This window comes from Eptatretus burgeri, chromosome 4 (assembly GCF_056783735.1).
Source record: "Eptatretus burgeri isolate ZD-2024b chromosome 4, Ebu_testis_v1, whole genome shotgun sequence".
Taxonomy (NCBI): domain Eukaryota; kingdom Metazoa; phylum Chordata; class Myxini; order Myxiniformes; family Myxinidae; genus Eptatretus; species Eptatretus burgeri.
The window spans coordinates 102,924,039-102,942,783 of record NC_140964.1 but is presented as its reverse complement, the minus strand read 5'-3'; the positions used below and the strand labels follow the sequence as shown (position 1 = coordinate 102,942,783).

Genomic DNA, 18,745 nt, shown 5'->3' with positions numbered 1-18,745 from the left:
CTTGGACATGTTGCTTCTACTCTCCCAGCAATGATTGAGGCCCTCAATTTCAGACATCAGATCAGGGCCATCTCTCTGAACATATCTCAAGCTCTTGATACATTCTGGCATCCTGCCTTTCTCTCCAAACTGTCTCCCTATGAAATCCAAGGCCAACTCCATTCTTGGATCGCTGACTTCCTCCCCTCTTGGAGACAAAGTGTGGCTCTCAACAGAACCCTTTAATTTCCTCTCCCTGTCAAGGCTGGAGTACCCCAAGGCAGTGTTCTCAATTCAATATTATTCATAATCTTCATCAATGATATCATTGATTCACTAGAAAATCCACTTTATTTCTTTGCTGATGACTGCACCCTCTGCCATGATATCTGTCATCTTTCCTACAGACAGGCAGCTACATCTTCCCTTTCCTTGACAAAATCACAAACTGGCCAAACACAATTTTGCTTTTGTGTCCATATTTTTCATCCATTGTGTTCTCGCTTACCTCTCATAATTACCTGCATCCCATGTTTGTCCATCTGTCTCCTTTCTCCCTCCCTTTTGTTCCCTTTGTGATGTCGTGTCGTGATTTGTTCTGTGCAATCGCTCTTCTATGAGTCGAGACCTTGAATTTTTTTTATTTTTTCTTTTTAAACAATAAAAAAATCTATTTGCGGAAGTTTTCAGGAACGCACCCCCCACCAATAGCAGTGTCCGACCACTACTATCATTTGAGAAGTGTCTGTGTGTATGTTTGTTTGACTTCTATGGACTCCTGAACTGTTGGACAGAACGAGTTTAAAACTGGTGGTTGTACTTGGGTTGTGCATGGGAATGTTCCAGGTGGTAAAAATAAAAATTCATAAGTCCAGGGGTTTAATGGTTGGGGCAGGACCCCAATTATCTTCATGCAAATATGTATGGCATTGCACCGCTCCCAGTAGGAAGGAGGGGTATAAACAAGTCATTCATAGTAAATGCCGATTCCAGGGGAATTTACCCATCCATAAGGACAGTCCTACATCAGTGTCGACCCGTCCAAGATGGTGCCCAACAGCCCAGGAGATTGCTTCGGCAGCACCGACGCTCTGTAAAGAGTATGGTCCCATTGGATGGATGGGATAAGGACAGGTTTTTCACTAATACAAATTAATTAACTTATTCACATGCAAACCTTGCTTCTGAGCTGTCCAGCCCGGGTTTGGATCTCGGCCCAGCTATAAACCTGGTGTTTTGCAGACAGGGCAATTCATTCATGTGTGTGCCATTGAACTAGGGGTCCGGTCTGCTGGCATTCGTTGGTGGATGTAAAAGATCTCATGGTGTACTTCGTGAAGAGGAGGCAAGCAATTGTGGGAACCCTGACAAAGCAAAATTCCAAATTCCTGCTCTAACCCACAGGGGGGCACTGCATCGGTTTGCACTGCCACGCCGACAGGAAATGATGCCACCTGCAGTCATGTGCTGCCGACAAACTAAGAAGGTGCACAATTTGCATTTATCGCCACAATTTTAACTCAACTATGTTAGCTGTGCACACAAATGCACTTTGAATTGAATGATAATTATTATCAAATTCTGTAAACTGGACAATTATGACAGATACTTACTTTCACTATGAAGTTCTGTCCATTGCGTCCATGGCAATTGGCTGCTTTACCGGATTGGCCATCGTGTGCACGGCAAATAGATGGTAACCCCACCAAGGAACGTGTATTTACATCAACTAGGAAGGAAAGGCACACAAGATAAACAACATGACCGCGTGGTCATCACTGTGAAATGCTTGTTGCAGAGGGATGATACACACATAGGCTGGGATTTTCATGATTTGAAAGGATGACCTCTTTGGTTCACTATTCCAGCCCAGCCTTACCTTGAAAAATCACGTGACCCCCACTGCCACCATTCCCACCATCCGGACCTCCCCTCTCCTTTTCAGGTTCACTATGAAAGCAGCAGGCTCCATCTCCACCAAGGCCACCACAGACCAATACCTCCCGCTCATCGACAAAGTATTTAGACTGGTAGACAAGGACGAGTGAATGGGAAAGGAATAGACCGAGTACAAGTAGCGGTGGTGGGAAGAAAATTACATGGAAACTGTCGGAATATTTTTACAATATCTGACCTTTAATCTTTAAGCAGAGTAGCATAAATCAATCAATCTCAGCAGTGATTATCCTTAAAAAAAAAATGTTTCAATACATACAACAAGCCTCAGGCTAAAAAAAAATGAGGGATTTTTAACGTCATCAAAACAAGGTAATGAGGAATACGTAAAGACCATTTGGCCTATCATGCCTTTACCATATCTTGATCATAGCACCTATTATATCGACTGCAGATAGTTCTCATTAAGCGGCTTAATGCGAGAAGGGAGTTTGACCATTACCCGACTCAGTCGCATAATGGTCGTGAGAGCATCCACTCTGAGTCTGGCAGGCTAGTTGTTCGAACCCCGGCCGAGTCGGACCAAAGGTGTTTAAAATGGCATGTGCTGCTTCTTTACTTCATGCTCACCATTTAAAAGTAGTATTGCATCGGCTTGATGGGCCTACTATCCCTGGTGTTGGCTTAATGGTTAGGGTGGTAGGCTTAGGATCCTATGATCCTATGATCCTGAGTTCAAACCCTACTTGGCAGTTGAAGTAATACCAGGTGGGGTGAACTCTGCCTGTCATCCTTCAGAGGTTGGCAAAATGAGTGCCAGCATACTGTGTCGCTGGTATACTGCGTCGGAGTGGCGACCCGTCCAGGATTGTGTCCAATAGCCAAGGAGACTGCTTAGGCAGCACCAACACTCTGCACAGAGTATGGTCCCAATGGATGGGTGGACGGGCCAACTGGCCTCTTCCTGCATTGAAGTTTTATATTGATAAATAATGGCCCATTTTTTTCCCAACTGCAGAACAAAGGGATTTTTTTCACATGTACAACTCGAAGGACCTGGGAAATCCAATCTCCCTCATGCATCTTGCACTTACCAGCTGTTTCTCAGTTAAGTTTGGCTTCCTTTTGACCGTTTGTATTCTCCCCATCTTTGGCTGTGTCGATCCATGTAGCTTGCAACAAAGTCTCAAGGGCATCTAAACAGTTGTGAATAAAACAGAGCACTGAGACATTTTTGGGTGATGAAGTGTTGTTGCTGTATCTATGGTATCCGTAAAATGTTGGCACAAAATTTTTAACGGGTGCTAACAAGTAGATGTTACACATTGCCTATATACTCCTTTTATTCAAAATTGAGACATATTAAAAAAAAATCTGTTGCTAGAACATCAAACAAGAAATTTGAGTGAAAATTATGTCTTTCTGAGTTTTAAAATTCTGAAGCTTCAGTTATCAGAGGAGACCATTTTCTTGGGACCTCATGGATGATTGATATTGTCCTGAGCTGGAGGTCTCGGTATGGTCCTGCAGGTCTAATAAACTTGCTGTAATGGTCCACACTCCATAAGGCCTTGTTATTATACCACCCAAGTGGTATAGCCCTTCAGAGCTCGCTCTGGGATTTTTTAACATATTGCCAAAACATGAAATTAACTTACAAAATACATCCAGTTTTTTTTTTATTTTTTAATTCTTGGTGTCAATGCACTATTTCACCTTAATTGATAAGTACTTCATTTAAGTAAAATTAATTGAAATGAGCTGTTTTTATATTTGTTACCCAAGTCTGGTGTTGTCTTAGCAGTAAGGGTGGCTGGCTTGGGATCCTAAGGTCCTGAGTTTGAGCCCTCTTGGCTGCTGAATTAACACCAGATGGGGTTGACTCAGCTTGTCATCCGTCTGAGGTTGGAGAAATGAGTACTGGTGTACTGGTTATAGGGGTACTACATCAGTGGCACAGCCATGTCCTGAACCAATGATGCAACCAGCAGCCACAAAGGCTACACGTGTGTGTGTGTGTGTGTGTGTGTGTGTGTGTGTGTGTGTGTGTGTGTGTGTGTGTGTGTGTGTGTGTGTGTGTGTGTGTGTGTGTGTGTGTGTGTGTGTGTGTGTGTGTGTGTGTGTGTGTGTGTGTGTGTGTGTGTGTGTGGTTTATTACACCATGCGCGCGAAACAAAACGCAGGGTTAATGAATTGGTTTACTTCTGTCCGTCTGTCTCCAAATGTCAGTTTATGATTGAAGAACAACTTAATTTCAATTGAATGTTATATTTTGAACATGAATCAGAACACAAATTGAACATGTAGTTCAGCAGTACTTTGGCTTTTGTCAGCTCTGTTTGATCTGTCTGTCAGTATTTTTTCCTCTGTCTGCCTGTCTGGCAGTCAAACAAAATTGAAAATAATTCCAAACAAGAAAGTTACTGTTTCAAAGGACGTCATGAAGGACACAAATAACCAATGTAAAGTGTTCGATCGGGTGGTGTAAAAGGTCACGTCAGGTGTGGGAGCATGCGCCGGAGCAGTGCGTCGCTGCGTCCACTTTCCACGGGTACTCCAGGGTCCTCCGGCTCCCCATCACCCAGGCAGATGTCTGGCCCATCCCCATCTCCTTGAGATGCTGATCAACTTGCTGCAACCACAAGGCACGTGGTCGGTCCATTGGTCTCATGCACTCATGAGGGTCCCTTGCTGAGAGAATCTGGTGAGCAGGATCAGCGTCAGAAAAACGAGCCACATGTCCAGACAGCTGCGGCTGATGCTCATGGACTATACATGTAACAAATCTCATTTGAGTCTCTCTCAGCAACCGCTCGTTGGCCACAAAGTCGGACCAGCGATAGCCAAAGATTCTCTGAAGAGAACTGGCCCTGAAGGAGTTACGTCTCCATCTCATAACCCTGATCAGAGTCCAAGTCTCATATCTGTAAAGCAAGACTGGAAGCACCAAGGACCTGAAGACTCAGACTTTAGTCCTCCTGCACAGATACCGACAGCACCACACCCCATGATCCAGTGAACCCATGCCTCCCCAGGCCCGACCCAGACGTCTATTGACCTCTGGCTCACAGCCAGCAGAGACATGAATATCACTGCCAAGGTAAGTGAATCTCTCCCTGACCTCAACAGCCTCACCACAAACAGGTACAGACAGGATAGCAGCATTCAAGACGTCATTGAAAGCCTGGATCTTAGTTTTGACTCACGAAACCCATAATCACAGTGGCTCCGACTCATTCAGCACCTCGAGGGCCCCCAAAAGGATATTCAGAGTCTCCACAAAGATGACTGCATCATCTGCGAAATCAAGGTCAAATTTCTTGACATTCCCAAGGACGTACCGCAGCTTGATCTCTCTGACATCTTCCCCAGAATCCAGCCAATATAAGCACAGAAAAGTGTGGGGGCCAGTACACACCCCTGACGAACTCCAGTAACAACTGGAAATAAGTCGGAGATGGTATCACCACATCTCACAGCACTCTCAGTACCAGAGTATAGTTCAGACATCAGATCGATCAGTTTTGGTGGCACCCCACAAAGACCAAGAATCCTCCATAGGGCATCCTGATTCACTGAAACTTACTTTTGCCTTGCACATGTTCAAGCACACACAATTTCCCTCCACGGAATGACCAATACATCGACTTTATCAAACTTCCGGTACTGGTGTGACGTGGTAGTTGTCCCCAGTTAAGACCTTACTTAAAACAAGCTGATAAACCTATCAATAATGGCTGCCTCATTGCTACATATTGTTACAGCCGTTGGATTCGTCCATTGCCTGGTTCCAATCCCGACGAACCGTGTCAGTCACGACGGCCAACTGATTTGATCGTTTCTCGTCGGATCACAGACGCGTCTGCCACAATACCGTACTCTGATGGAACCACTGAACAAGTTGATGCATCACACTGATCAGTACCATACGCCCATTCTCTAATGTTGACCTAGTGAAGTCAACGGGCAAAGGCATGGTCTCGCACTGGGCACTAATCGCTCAAACTCAATCTGTCCTTTAACGGACATGCATAACTCGTACAAGATATCAGAGACACTCGGATTACCCAGAGACCAAGTGTTTTTCAAAATGCATTCAAACAAAAAAGGACGGGAAGACAAATGGCAAAGAAATATAACAATAATTTTCCCTCTATCCACGTATGCACCCTCGATTCAACGAACGAACAGCAGCTCCTAATTTTTTTTTGTATACTTTTCTGAGGCTCGTATAAGCTAATACCCAGAACATATAACAAAGGGAGAAGGTGACAAGAGGGGGAACGAGAGGGAAGCACAATCACAGGAGGGAATAGGGACATCAGGAGATCTGTGGAAGAGAGAGGGTTGGGGCGGGGTACATGGCGTAAACACGATGGACACTACAGGGACTTTCAGGAAGGAAAGCAGGGAATTGGAAGGAGGTGGGTTTGTGGTGGATTAACGGGGGTAGAAAAGATCGAGGTTTTGGATGGGGGACGATATGAGATGGTGGTGAACAGCTGTTTTGAAGACCTGGAGGGAAGAATGGGGTTGAAAAGAGTGGGTGAGTTTTTTTTTCCAGAGGTGGGAAAATAGAGGAATGAAAGAGTGATGGTGAGCAGTGATTCTTGATTTTGGTAGTTTTACCAAAAGGGGTTGCTGGCACATCTTGACCACCCTGTGGAAATATTAGGGGGACAGAGCACAGACAGAGCAAGGGGGGGGGGAAGGCCAGGGAGGAGTGGCAAAAAGATAGAAAGACCACTGACCTGCCTGTGGTGAGAGATTGAAAGACCCAAAGACTCGGCTTCATCACAGGAGAAACCAATGATCTTAAAAGCTTTGGTTTGCACAGAGTGAAGCCAAGCTAAGTGTGAGGCAGGAACACCAGCACAGAGGGGAGAGCAGTACTCCATCAGGCTGCGGATGAAAGCTTTGTATGTAGTCAGGAGCTTAGGTGTGCCAAGGAAGGACTTTGCATGACGAACGATGCCTACTCGGCAACTGGCTTTGTAGTGGGGCAGATAACAGCAATTTTTGAGAGGAATCGTGCAAAAGATGATACAAGCATCAAATTTGGCACATTTGTTCTCCAGGGGATTCTAATCAAATCTGCCTGATTGGCCATTTGAAAATCCAAATTTTGAAAAAAAAATAAAAAATAAACCACGAATCAATGTTGGATGCTGGCAGGTCAGGTCAGGTATGGGAGCATGTGCCGGAACAGCGCGTCGCTGCGTCCACTTTCCGCCGGTACTCCAGGGGCCTCCGTCTGGCCATCCCCCAGGCCGATGCCAGGCCCATCCCCATCTTCTTGAGATGATGGTCAACCTGCTGCAACCACGAGGCACGTGGTCAGCCCACTGGCCTCCTCCACTCATGAGACTCCCTCGCTGAGAGAATCTGGTGAGCAAGATCAGCATCAGGAAAACGAGCCACATGTCCATACAACCACAACTGACGCTCACGGACAATGCAGGTAACAAATCTCATCCGAGTCTCTCTCAGCAACCGCTCGTTGGACACAAAATCAGAGCAGCGATAGCCAAGGATTCTCCGAAGACACCTGGTACCAAAGGAATTAAATCTCCATCTCAGATCCTTGGTCAGAGTCCAAGTCTCGCATCCATAGAGCAAGACTGGAAGTACCAAGGACCTGAAGACTCGGACTTTCGTCCTCCCGCGCAGGTACCGGCAGTGCCACACCCCATGATCCAGTGAATCCATGACTCCCCAGGCCCGACCCAGACGTCTATTGACCTCTGACTCACAGCCAGCAGAGACATGAATATCACTGCCAAGGTAAGTGAATCTCTCCACGACCTCAACATCCTCACCACAAACAGACACAGACAGGAGAGCAGCATCCAAGATGTCACCGAAAGCCAGGATCTTAGTTTTGACCCAAGAAACCCGTAATCCCAGGGGCTCCGACTCCTCATTCAGCACCTCGAGGGCCCCCAAAAGGATATCTAAAGTCTCCGCAAAGATGACTGCATCATCTGCAAAATCAAGGTCCGAGATCTTGACATTCCCAAACGATGCACCGCAACTTCATCTCTCAGACATCCTCCCTAAAATCCAGTCCATACGAGTGCTGAAAAGTGTGGGGGCCAGCAGACACCCCTGACGAACTCCAGTAACAACGGGAAATAAGTCAAAGATGGTACCACCACACTTGACAGCACTCTCAGTACCAGAGTAGAGTTCAGACATCAGATCGATCAGTTTTGGTGGCACCCCACGAAGACCAAGAATCCTCCAGAGGACATCCCGATTCACTGAATCGAACGCTTTACAGAGATCAACATAGGCTGCAAGCAGCCCCTGCTGAAACTCTCGTCTGCGTTCGGTGAGGACACGAAGAGCAAGGGTACGGTCAATCGTTGACCTCATTGGTGTAAAGCCTGACTGCTCTGGACGCTGGTGCTCAAGCAGATGGTGGCGAACCCTATCAAGAATTATCTGAGCAAAGACTTTGCCCGGCACTGAGAGCAGCGTCACCCCTCGGTAGTTGTTGCAGTCTTGGCAATCACCCTTCCGTTTTCAGAGAGGGACAACAAGGCCCCACTTCCAATCAGTTGGGATGATGCCTGTGTTCCAGGCAGAGCACAAAACTGCATGCAACGACACGAGTGCAGCATTTCCACCAGCCTCGAGAAGTTCAGCATGGATGCCACAGATCCCTGGAGCTTTGCCCCGTTTCAACTGGTTCACCGCAGCCCGTGTTTTCACAAGCGAAGGTGGACCACAGTTGATTCGAGGGTCAGCAACAGGGATTTCAACACCCTTGACGTCCAACTTGACAGCTGGGGGATCAGCCTGGTACAACCACTCAAAGTAACCGGCCCAGTGGGCCTTCACTTCAGACTCCTCTGTCAAGAGCCTACCACTCTCTGCTCTAACTGCAGTGCTCCTGAGGGATGGGCTTGGATGAACGCAATGCGCGAATTCCCCTGTAAGCGGGACGAGAATCACCTGTCCACAGGTGATGCTCTACTCCTCACAGATTTCTCGCACATAGGCCTCCTAGTCCACCCTCAGTGCATGTACAGTTTTACGCCTCAGCTCCCTGAACAGCTCGCTCTGCCATTCAGCCTGGCCCTGCGACTCTGGTCAATGGTATCCAGTGTCCCTTGAGAGACAAAATTCTTATTTGCCTTGCGTTGAGTTCCAAGACATCCACCGGCAACATCAAGGACGGTGGTCTTGAAGCCACTCCACAACTCTTCAGGACCCCCCAAAGCACCCAGACCCCCCAAGTGTCCACTCAGCCTGTTCGCAAACTCCACAGCTACTCTCTCATCCCTGAGATTGCCAACATCCAGCATAGGCTGGGATGGTACCATTCTCCAGGATTTAAGGTGCAGCTTTGGAGTTGCTACAACAAGCAGGTGGTCAGTATTGAGGAATTGAGCACTCCGGTAAACCTGCAGTTCTGGATCATCCTCCAGCGACCGTCAACGAGGAAATGGTCAATCTCCTTTGCCACACCGCCAGCGCTGGAATACCAAGTCCAGCGAAGAGCTTGTGAGCGCTGAAACCATGAACCGGCAACCCTAAATCCATGACTGCTTGCAAAGTCAAGGAACTTAGTGCTATTCTGGTTCATAGTTCCTGACCCATGGGGACCAACACACGCCTCATAACCGCCCCTATCAGTTCCAGTCGATGCATTGAAATCCCCCAAGACTAGAAGTGTATCTCGTCTGGGGCACTGATCAACCACAGACTCGAGCGTGGCGGAGAATGCATCCTTCACGGTGAGATCACTCGCCTCAGTCGGAGCATAAACAGAGACCAGGGAAATGACACCTAAGGAGTGACGAATCCTTCATCTCATAATACGCTCGTTGACCGGTGTTACCTCAATTATCATTGGGGTCAGCTTATTGGACACAGCTACAGCAACTCCTTGGATATGGTAACCATCAGAGCGACCAGACCAATAGTCGGTGTCACCGCCCGCCATTATCTCGCCGCAATCCGGTCTCCGAACCTCGGAGAGAGCTGCAATCCCGATGTCCAAACGCTTGAGCTGAGATGATAACAGAGACAGGTGATCATCCTCTCTTAGGGATAGGACATTCCAGGCACCCACCCGAAGGGACCGCCTCAGGTTAACCCAAGGAGACTGCCGTCTGGTGGACGACACCTCAGCACCACTCCGACACACTCTCCCGCAATCTGACCCAGGGATGTTACGCCGTGGTTTCCCTCCTATCATCAAAGATTGGGGGTCCCGAAGGCTTTGCCCCAATCCCGTCATCCGGTGAGTTGCCCTGCGAAGGGAAGCTGCACAGGAGGTACTCCCACGGAGTGGGTTTTCAGATTTTTTTGCGTTTGTGTTTTGCGGAATAAAGGGTTTTACGGTGGCCGGAGTGCAAATCTTGCCACCAACCTCCTCATAAAAAAGTAACCCAACTGCAGGAGGACGTCCGCAGACACAGTTGGGCACTAGATTTGGATGGCCGTTGGCTCACAAGGAGCTCCTCCGCCCTTTGACAGGTTTTGTTGACTGAGATTGGTGACTGTTTCAGAAACATCATCAAAGACGTTCCAAGTCTGCCATGCAGTTTTCTTCCCTTTACCGCGGAAGGCAGAAACGACATCACATCCAGTGAACTCATGGAAGTATGGGATCCCTCGAACTTTCTCAGGCCCTATTGCAGAAACTAACTCATGGACTGGAATCCATCGCACCTTGGCTTCTTGGCCAAAGGCAATCCACATGTTCTCAAGACCTAGTTCCTGTAAGGATGGCAGTACAGATATTGCTATGACGAGTACGTCCGTGTCATTAGCCTTAATGTTAATGGACTTGCTACCATCCGTCGATGCATCCCTGGTGTCTACAAATATTCGAGTGTCAGCTTCTTCATGACAACATGGAGACACAGCATCCAGTGACTTCCTTGTGTTGCTAATGGCATCTTCTTCTTTTGTGACAATGACTGTGCTTGTCGTCTGTGCTTCACACATGTTTTCCACAAGGAAGTGAAACAGCTCAGTCTTGTTGCTGTCATCTCGAAGAAAGCTTCTCCAGTTACTTGGGGTCTCACTGGTTCCTGTCACTCTTCTTCTGATTCCTTGCCCCCTTTTTGACCTTGCCTCGGACTTCAGACTTGACTTCTTGTACACATCAAACACTACGTCCACCCTCTCGTACCTGGCACCATAGGATTCCACCTTTGGGATGATGTCTTCTTTAGCATAGTCATCAAATATCTTTGAAGTGCATGGAGGTAGGGCATTGATAAGTGCTGAGCCATCAATGATGACTGCATCTCCCCTTGATTCTCTGTCTGGGATGTTCACTTGTGCTTCAAGAATTTCAGCCAGCTGTGACTTCAAATTTTTTTGAAGTTTTTTTTTTTTCTTCAAATTTTTCAAAATTTGGATTTTCAAATGGCCAATCAGGCAGATTTGATCAGAAAGCCCTGCAGAACAGAAATGCCAAATTTGATGCTTGTATCATAATTTGCAAGATTTTTCTCCTGTCTACTACACTATTGGAGGCCAGCTGGGTAACGTGGCTTTCCCAGGAAAGATCATGGCAAATAGTGAGACCCGGGCATTTTAATGAATGAACTTCAAGAGGATCGCTATAAAAGTAGATGGGGAAGGGGTGGGGGTGAGGGGTTTGCTACACAGTCTTTTCAGAGAGAGATGATGAAAGTGTGAGATTTGTCAGGATTGAAAGACATTCCAAGTGTTTGACCATTTTGTGATTTTGTCATGGTCTTCCCTCTATCGAGTGCAGCCTGTAGCTGCTGGTTGCATCATTGGTTGGGACGCGGCAATGCAGTGTCCCCCTTACCAGTTCACTGGTGCTCATTTTGCCATCCTCGGAAGGATGACAGACTGAGTCACCTCCTGGTGTATTTTAATTCACGGACAACGAGGCTTGAACTCAGGACCCTAGGATCCCAAGCCGCCACCCGAATCACTAAGCCAACATCAGGCTTCGTCACGGTCTTGAAAGAATGTGTTTAGATTATGATCAGATACTTTTTGATCATGGACAAATCGATTGCTAAATTTGACAGAAATGACATGTAGTGATTTTTAACCATTTATCAAAATATTTAAAATATGAATTAAAAAATTGCCAATCGTTTTGTTTTAAATACATTTTGGTGACAATGACGAATGTCAGAAGAAGCCTGAACCCTGTAATCACGATCATCCATGAACTTTACGTTAAATTCAAACTCACACCATGGACATGCATGGAAAAAGAATGGCAGCCAAATTGATCACAAAAATTAACGAATTTAATTTACCACATGTATTTATATCCAATAATCAAAATTGCAGAGTAACACGATGCAATTATTCATCCAAACTTAAAACACGCGAATTATCACTTTTGCTGACGAGCATGGATTATATGACTACATAGGCATGGAGAGATAATAAATCCTTCACTCCAAATGTAATGCTGACTCGACTTCTGAACATTACTGTAAGTCTGATCTGTGCAGAGAAACATAGATATTAAAACACAAACGACACAGATGGACAAATAGCCAACAAAGAATGATATCACAAGCTCCTTTCTATTAAATGTCTTGTTGAGATCAAACTGGAGGGTCTGTGAGGCTTTGAGCCATCGCTAATTCTTGCAGGTGCAGTGTCCCCTGTAGGTTAGAGCAGGAATTTTGGATTTGGCAAGGGTGCTGGAGATAGCTCACCTATTCTTCACAAGGGACACAGTGCGGTTTTTAATGTCCAAGTAATGCGAGCAGATGGCATACCCAGCTTAATGCCCGTCTGGTGTACCGTTACATAGTTATTTATTGCCCTGCTTGTGAAACACAAGAGTGACAGTTTATAGCTGGGCAAACATTGAAACCGAGGGGAGAAAACTCAGAGAAGAGTGCTCCTACCTCTCGGGACTAGGCTATCCTGCCAACTCACAGTGACGACCTGAACGATGATCGATTGCTTCTACCAATCGCAGGTGAGATATATTTTTGCCTTGAAATCTTCTTGCGCATGGCAGCTTGGTTGCCGGGTAGCTATCATTTTGTTGGAGCACGGGTGTGCCGCTGTTGCTGTGCCCCTATACCAGTACACTAGTACTCATTTTGCCTACTTCAGAAGGATGACAGGCTGAGTCAACCCCACCTGGTGTTAATTCAGCAGCCAACAGGGCTTGAACTTAGGGCCCGAAGATCCAAAGCTAGCCATGCCAGCAGCTAAGCCAACACCAGGCTTGCCTTGAAATTAAAATGCATGTTACCTTTATACATTCTACGAACTTATCAATAAATCAGATCACACATTTAATATCTACTCATCCCTCCCCGCAATGTTCTATTCATTCATCCAACACATTCCATGATATTACATTCAAATTGCATTGGATAAAACAAAACGGACCATGTTGAGGGAGGGCCTTCATCATGCAGTGGATTTCGGGAAGTCAAGTCATGTCACAGGAATAGGAGCAGCAAAAAATCAATCCATACCTGTTTTATAGATGCTGCAGCAGGAAGATAATTACACCCGACCCCAATCAGCCTGCCCAGTGAAGCCATTTACCCTCAAATGCTCACACCATGCCCTTGTGGACAGGAGAATAATGACATCAGTACAATAATATTCGAAATACAAATAATAAACATCATTTTGGGATAATCAAAATGTTTTTTCATTGATTTTTTCAACAAGTTGCGGAGCTTGGTTTAAGGATTAGCATCACATCAGCGAAAAAGGGATGGATATAGTGAGCTACCGTTGATACACCAAAGATGGCGCTGATGGTTTTCTCAAAGTTGAGCGTTCAAAATGCATTCACGGAGATCGAGAAGTCGTGGCCACGATTATGAATTGCAAATTAATCGCCAGAAATCATGCCGGGTGCAATTTCATCGTCTTGTTACATCACCAAATGGTCCCAATGGCAATCAAGAACTACAAAACTGACAATGCAACATTCAAAGTGGCTCTCTGTTGGTGATGGGATCAATATCCTCCATTAGTGATGTGCATGAGAGGCAAACACCAAAAGTGAAATGGCTTTTTCTTTACTTTTTATGGCTTGCGATAAATGGCAATACACGAGTATCCGACACCAAGATTTTCCAAACGTGAGGAGTACGTGTCCATTCAAGGAAAATAATGTCTTTGTGGAGGGCACTAATGAGTTCTGATGTGCAGTCTGATTGGCTGGCCATCCCATTGGCTGACCATTCGTGTAAGTGGCACATTTTCATATGACTCGGGGAAAGTTTGATAAATCACCGGAAAATATTTAACAAAAAATACACGTCTCAATCACAAACAAACACTTTTATTCAAATAAACAAGAGGTAAAACATCTCTTTTCAACACATATTAGATGATACTGGTAGAAACCAATGGTAAAAATACCATGATATTAAAAAAAAAAAAGAGGAAAAAAGGAAATCCTTTTATTCTTGGAGATTGGGACCATACTCTGTGCAGAGCGTTGGTGCTGCCGAAGCAGTCTCCTTGGCTATTGGGCACAATCCTGGATGGCGCCACTACGACACAGTATACCAGCAAGCTGGCACTCATTTTGTCGACCTCAGAAGGATGACAGGCCGAGTTAACCCCACCTGGTATTAATTCAACAGCTGAGCGGGATTTGAACTCAGGACTCTGGGATCCAAAGCCAACCACCCTAACCATTAAGCCAACACCAGTCAAAAAATTACTAAATCTTTATTCTTGGGCTGATGAAAGGGCTCAAGAATGGGAGGTTCTGTCGATACTGTGATAAGTGAATTTGTATACATATTTATTTATATATATTTTAAAAACAACAACAAAAACTAATGAACCAAATCCAACCATACCCAGGCAAAAATAGCATTCCTTTCCTGCAGTCATTCACAGCAGACAACTGTAGTAGGATGTGTTGCCAACTCTAGTATATGAGAGTACTACTCTCATATATTGTAGTTCTAACTGTAGCATATTTGTCTGGGTATGTTGCATGTCACCGAAGGGTACCCCAAGTATGGTTTCTGTCTGGTTAGCATATCTGGGGGAAGTGGTTCAAGGTGTGGGGAAGACCCAAATTCTCTCAATGTAAATGTGTTTCGTATCGCGCCACCCGGTCGTATCCGGTATGACAAATCAACATCTTCCATAGAAAAAGTTAAAACAACTTAACAAGATACATTATGGTGATGTTCGAATCTGAGTGAGAATGCAATCGTGGCCAAAAATATTGGCACCCTTGCACTTTTTTTTTTTCAAATAATGCACCATTTCTTCCAGAAAATTGTTGATATTTAAAAAATCTTTTGGTATCCACAAATGTATTTCTTTGCTTTGCAGTAGAACAAAACAAAAAAAGCTGAAAAAATTACTAAATTTTAGCTTATTCTACACAGATATCCTAAAATGGCCCAGACAATATTATTGGTACCTTTTAGAAGTTGTTAGAAATAATTAGATTTCAAGCAGGTGGTTCTCCTTTACTTTGGAATTGAACTCACCTGTGGTGAGATGCAGGTGCCTGAAAAAATATAAAAATCACCAATTCAACCAGTTTGAATAGAGAAAAAGAGTTATTCTGCCGTTTTGTGTCACCGTGTGTACCACAGTGAGCAGGGAGAAAAGAAAGAAAACCAGAGAATTGTCTGAGGAGGTCAGACACAAGATTGTAGCCAAGTGTGGACGATCTCAAGGCTACAAGTCCATCTCCAGAGACCTTGGTGTTCCTGTATCTACCTGACACAATGTTCTCAGGAAGTTTAAGGCCCATGACACTGTCGCCAACCTCCCTGGACGTGACCGCAAGATAAAACTTGATCGAAGATTGCAGTGAAGGACTGTTTGAATGGTGGAGAAAGCACCTCGATCAACTGTCAAACAGATTGAAGGTGACCTTCAGACACAACGTACGACAGTTTCAATTTGCACCATACGTCGCCAACTCAATGAAAGGGGGTGCTATGGTGGGAGACTCAGGAGGACCCCACTGCTGAGAGAGAGCCATCAGAAAGCCTGATTGGAGTTTGCAAAAACACATCCTTCTGGGAGAATATCCTGTGGACAGATGAGACCAAATTGGAGCTTTTCGGTAAAGCACATCATCTCGATGTTTACAGAAAACAAAATGAAGCCTTCAAAGAAAAGAACACCTTCCCTTCAGTCAAACATGGAGGATGTTCAGTGATGTTTTGGGGTTGCTGTGCTGCCTCTGGCACTAGGTGCCTTGAATGTGTGCATGGCATCATGAAATCAGGAGAATACCAAAGCATTTGGGAGCGCAATGTTCAACTGAGTGTGAGAAATTTGAGTCTGCGTCGAAGGTCATGGGTCTTGCAGCAGGACAATAACCCCAAACACACTTCAAAAAGCACTCAGGAACGGTTCAAGACAAAACGCTGGACTGTTCTGAAGTGGCGAGCAGTGAGTCCAGATCTAAATCCCATCGAACACCTGTGGGGAGATCTGAAAACAGCAGTTGGGAGAAGGTACCCTTCAATTCTGGGAGAACTGGAGCAGTTTGCACAAGAAGAGTGGGACAAACTACCAGTGGAGAGGTGGAGGAAGCTCATTCATGGCTACAGGAAGCACTTGGCTGCAGTTATATTGTGCAAAGGCTGTGCTACCAAATAGTAAGTCAAGGGTGTCAATAATATTGTCAATGCCATTTCTTTTCATTTTCTGATTTAAAAGGATCGATTAAGTTCTGAATCAAAAACAAAGGTTCTGCAATATCAACAGTGAAATAAAGAATTGTGGACATCAAATACTTTTGTTGTCAATTTCAACTTATTTTTGAGAAAATTATGAGTTATTTGAAAAGTGCAAGGGTGCCAATATTTTTGGCCACGACAGTAATTCAAAAATTTTCAAACCGTTTCATTTCACTCATTTTAAGCGGAGGTTCAAACCAAAGCATCCAACATTGAGTTTCGCAGCGAAGTGGAACTGATTTTTGGCAATACCACATTTGAGCAACAAGGATGGTTGCCGAAGGTGATGGTCGCTGACTTCCAAGCAGATGGAAGATGACCTCATGGGCAAATTATAGTGAATAGAGCAGAATGTTTGTGAAGTATAACATACTGTCTTTTGATTAAATACATCAGCAAAGCGGTAGGTAAAAATGCCTTGCACACCCAAGGACTGTTTTTATGTATATACTATATATATATATATATATATATATATATATATATATATATATATATATATATATATATATATATATATATATATATATATATATATATATATATATATATATATATATATATATATATTCGGGAGTGATTAAGGCAGCAGTCTGTTGCCTATACACCACCTGAGTTCAATTTCCTTTTGTCTGATTTTTGAAAAATACAATTTTCCCAGAGGTTTGGATTAATTTGAAGCAACTTTTACATCATTTTTTTTTTCTCACCAAAGAGCGTTTTCATGTTTCAGGGTGAGACAGAGACAGATAGACCAACACACAGCATCAGCGGATTATATATACAGCATAGAATTAGAAAGTCCAGATGAAACAGTCAGTGGTGTCATACTCGGTAAGCACAAGATTACATAAATCACTGGCTGCTGACTTTTACAGAGACCGACATCAGGTCAGGTATGGGAGCATGTGCCGGAGCAGTGCGTTGCTGCGTCCACTTTCCGCCGGTACTCCAGGAGCCTCCGTCTGGCCATCCCCATATCCTTGAGATGCCGATCAACGTGCTGCAACCACGAGGCACGTGGTCGGTCCATTGGTCTCCTGCACTCACGAGGCTCCCTCGCTGAGAGAATCTGGTGAGCAGGATCAGCGTCAGGAAAACGAGCCACATGTCCATACAGCCGCAGCTGATGCTCATGACTATGCAGGTAACAAATCGCATTTGAGGCTCTCTTAGCAACCGCTCGTTGGACACAAAGTCCGACCAGCGATAGCCAAGGATTCCCCAAAGAGACCTGGTATCAAAGGAATTAAGTCAAATTAAGTCAGAACTCAGATCCCTGGTCAGAGTCCAAGTCTCATCCATAGAGCAAGACTGTAAGCACCAAGGACCTGAAGACTCAGACTTTCGTCCTTCCACAAAAGTATCGTCAGCGCCACACCCCATGATCCAGTGAATCCATGACTCCCCAGGCACGACCCAGACGTCTGTTGACCTCTGATTCACAGCCAGCAGAGATATGAATATCACTGCCAAAGTAAGTGAATCTCTCCGTGACATCAACAGACTATATGTAAAACACATCAGTGGATGTTGTTTCAACTTCATAGACTTTAATGAAATCAAATGAAATATCAATCAAAGTTATCCCTATTCCATGACATGGTGTAACTCCATTTCCGATGTACCATCCTGTTATTCAGAGCGTCGGTGCTGCCCAAGCAGTTCCTTGGCAAGGGTTGTGCTGGGCTGGTTGGCCGTTACTTTCCCAGCAGGAGTTAGGGCAGGAATTTGTAGTTTGTTCAGGGTGCTGGAGACAGCTCACCTACTCTTGGACACCGTGGGATCTTCAACGTCCACCAACTGATGTCAACAGACAGGACGCTGAGCTTAATGCCCATCCGAGGGACGGCACACACGTTGATGAATCACCGTGCCTGTGAAACACCAGGATGGCAGTTTATAGGTGGGTCGGGATTCAAACCCAAGCAAGGCGGCAAGGAGGAAGACTAAACCAAGGTGGCAAGGAGGAAGACTAAAGCAAGGCGGCAAGGAGGAAGACACAAAAGTGTCAAATATCAAAGTGGTATAATGTTTCTATCAATATTTTTAAAAATATTTGAATAAATGATGTTCTGCCAGTGCTGTGCGCGTTGTGTGTGCTATTTAATGAACAGTCCTTTTACATGTAGTACATGTATATACAATGTACATACATATCATCTGCTATTAGGATACCATGAACACAATACTTTGAAATT

The 18,745-nt window shown here is 45.0% G+C and overlaps 1 protein-coding gene across 8 annotated transcripts in view; it reads right to left on the bottom strand.

Annotated features, from left to right (window-relative positions):
• The window catches only part of MTG2 (mitochondrial ribosome associated GTPase 2), a 43,142-nt gene that overhangs the window by 19,558 nt on the left and 4,839 nt on the right, over positions 1 to 18,745 (bottom strand). Inside the window, exons 2-6 of one of the 8 annotated variants that reach the window (XM_085879502.1) lie at positions 18,173 to 18,421; positions 13,335 to 13,429; positions 2,970 to 3,071; positions 1,859 to 2,006; positions 1,593 to 1,708 (exon numbers count right to left, since the gene is read on the bottom strand). In XM_085879502.1, the coding sequence (XP_085735628.1) occupies positions 1,593 to 1,708; positions 1,859 to 2,006; positions 2,970 to 3,071; positions 13,335 to 13,403 (435 nt within the window). In that variant the 5' untranslated portion in view covers positions 13,404 to 13,429; positions 18,173 to 18,421. Of the gene's footprint in view, positions 1 to 1,592; positions 1,709 to 1,858; positions 2,007 to 2,969; positions 3,072 to 13,334; positions 13,430 to 18,172; positions 18,520 to 18,745 lie in introns of all 8 variants that reach the window. The other 7 variants (XM_085879505.1, XM_085879504.1, XM_085879506.1 and 4 more) reach the window with 7 other exon arrangements.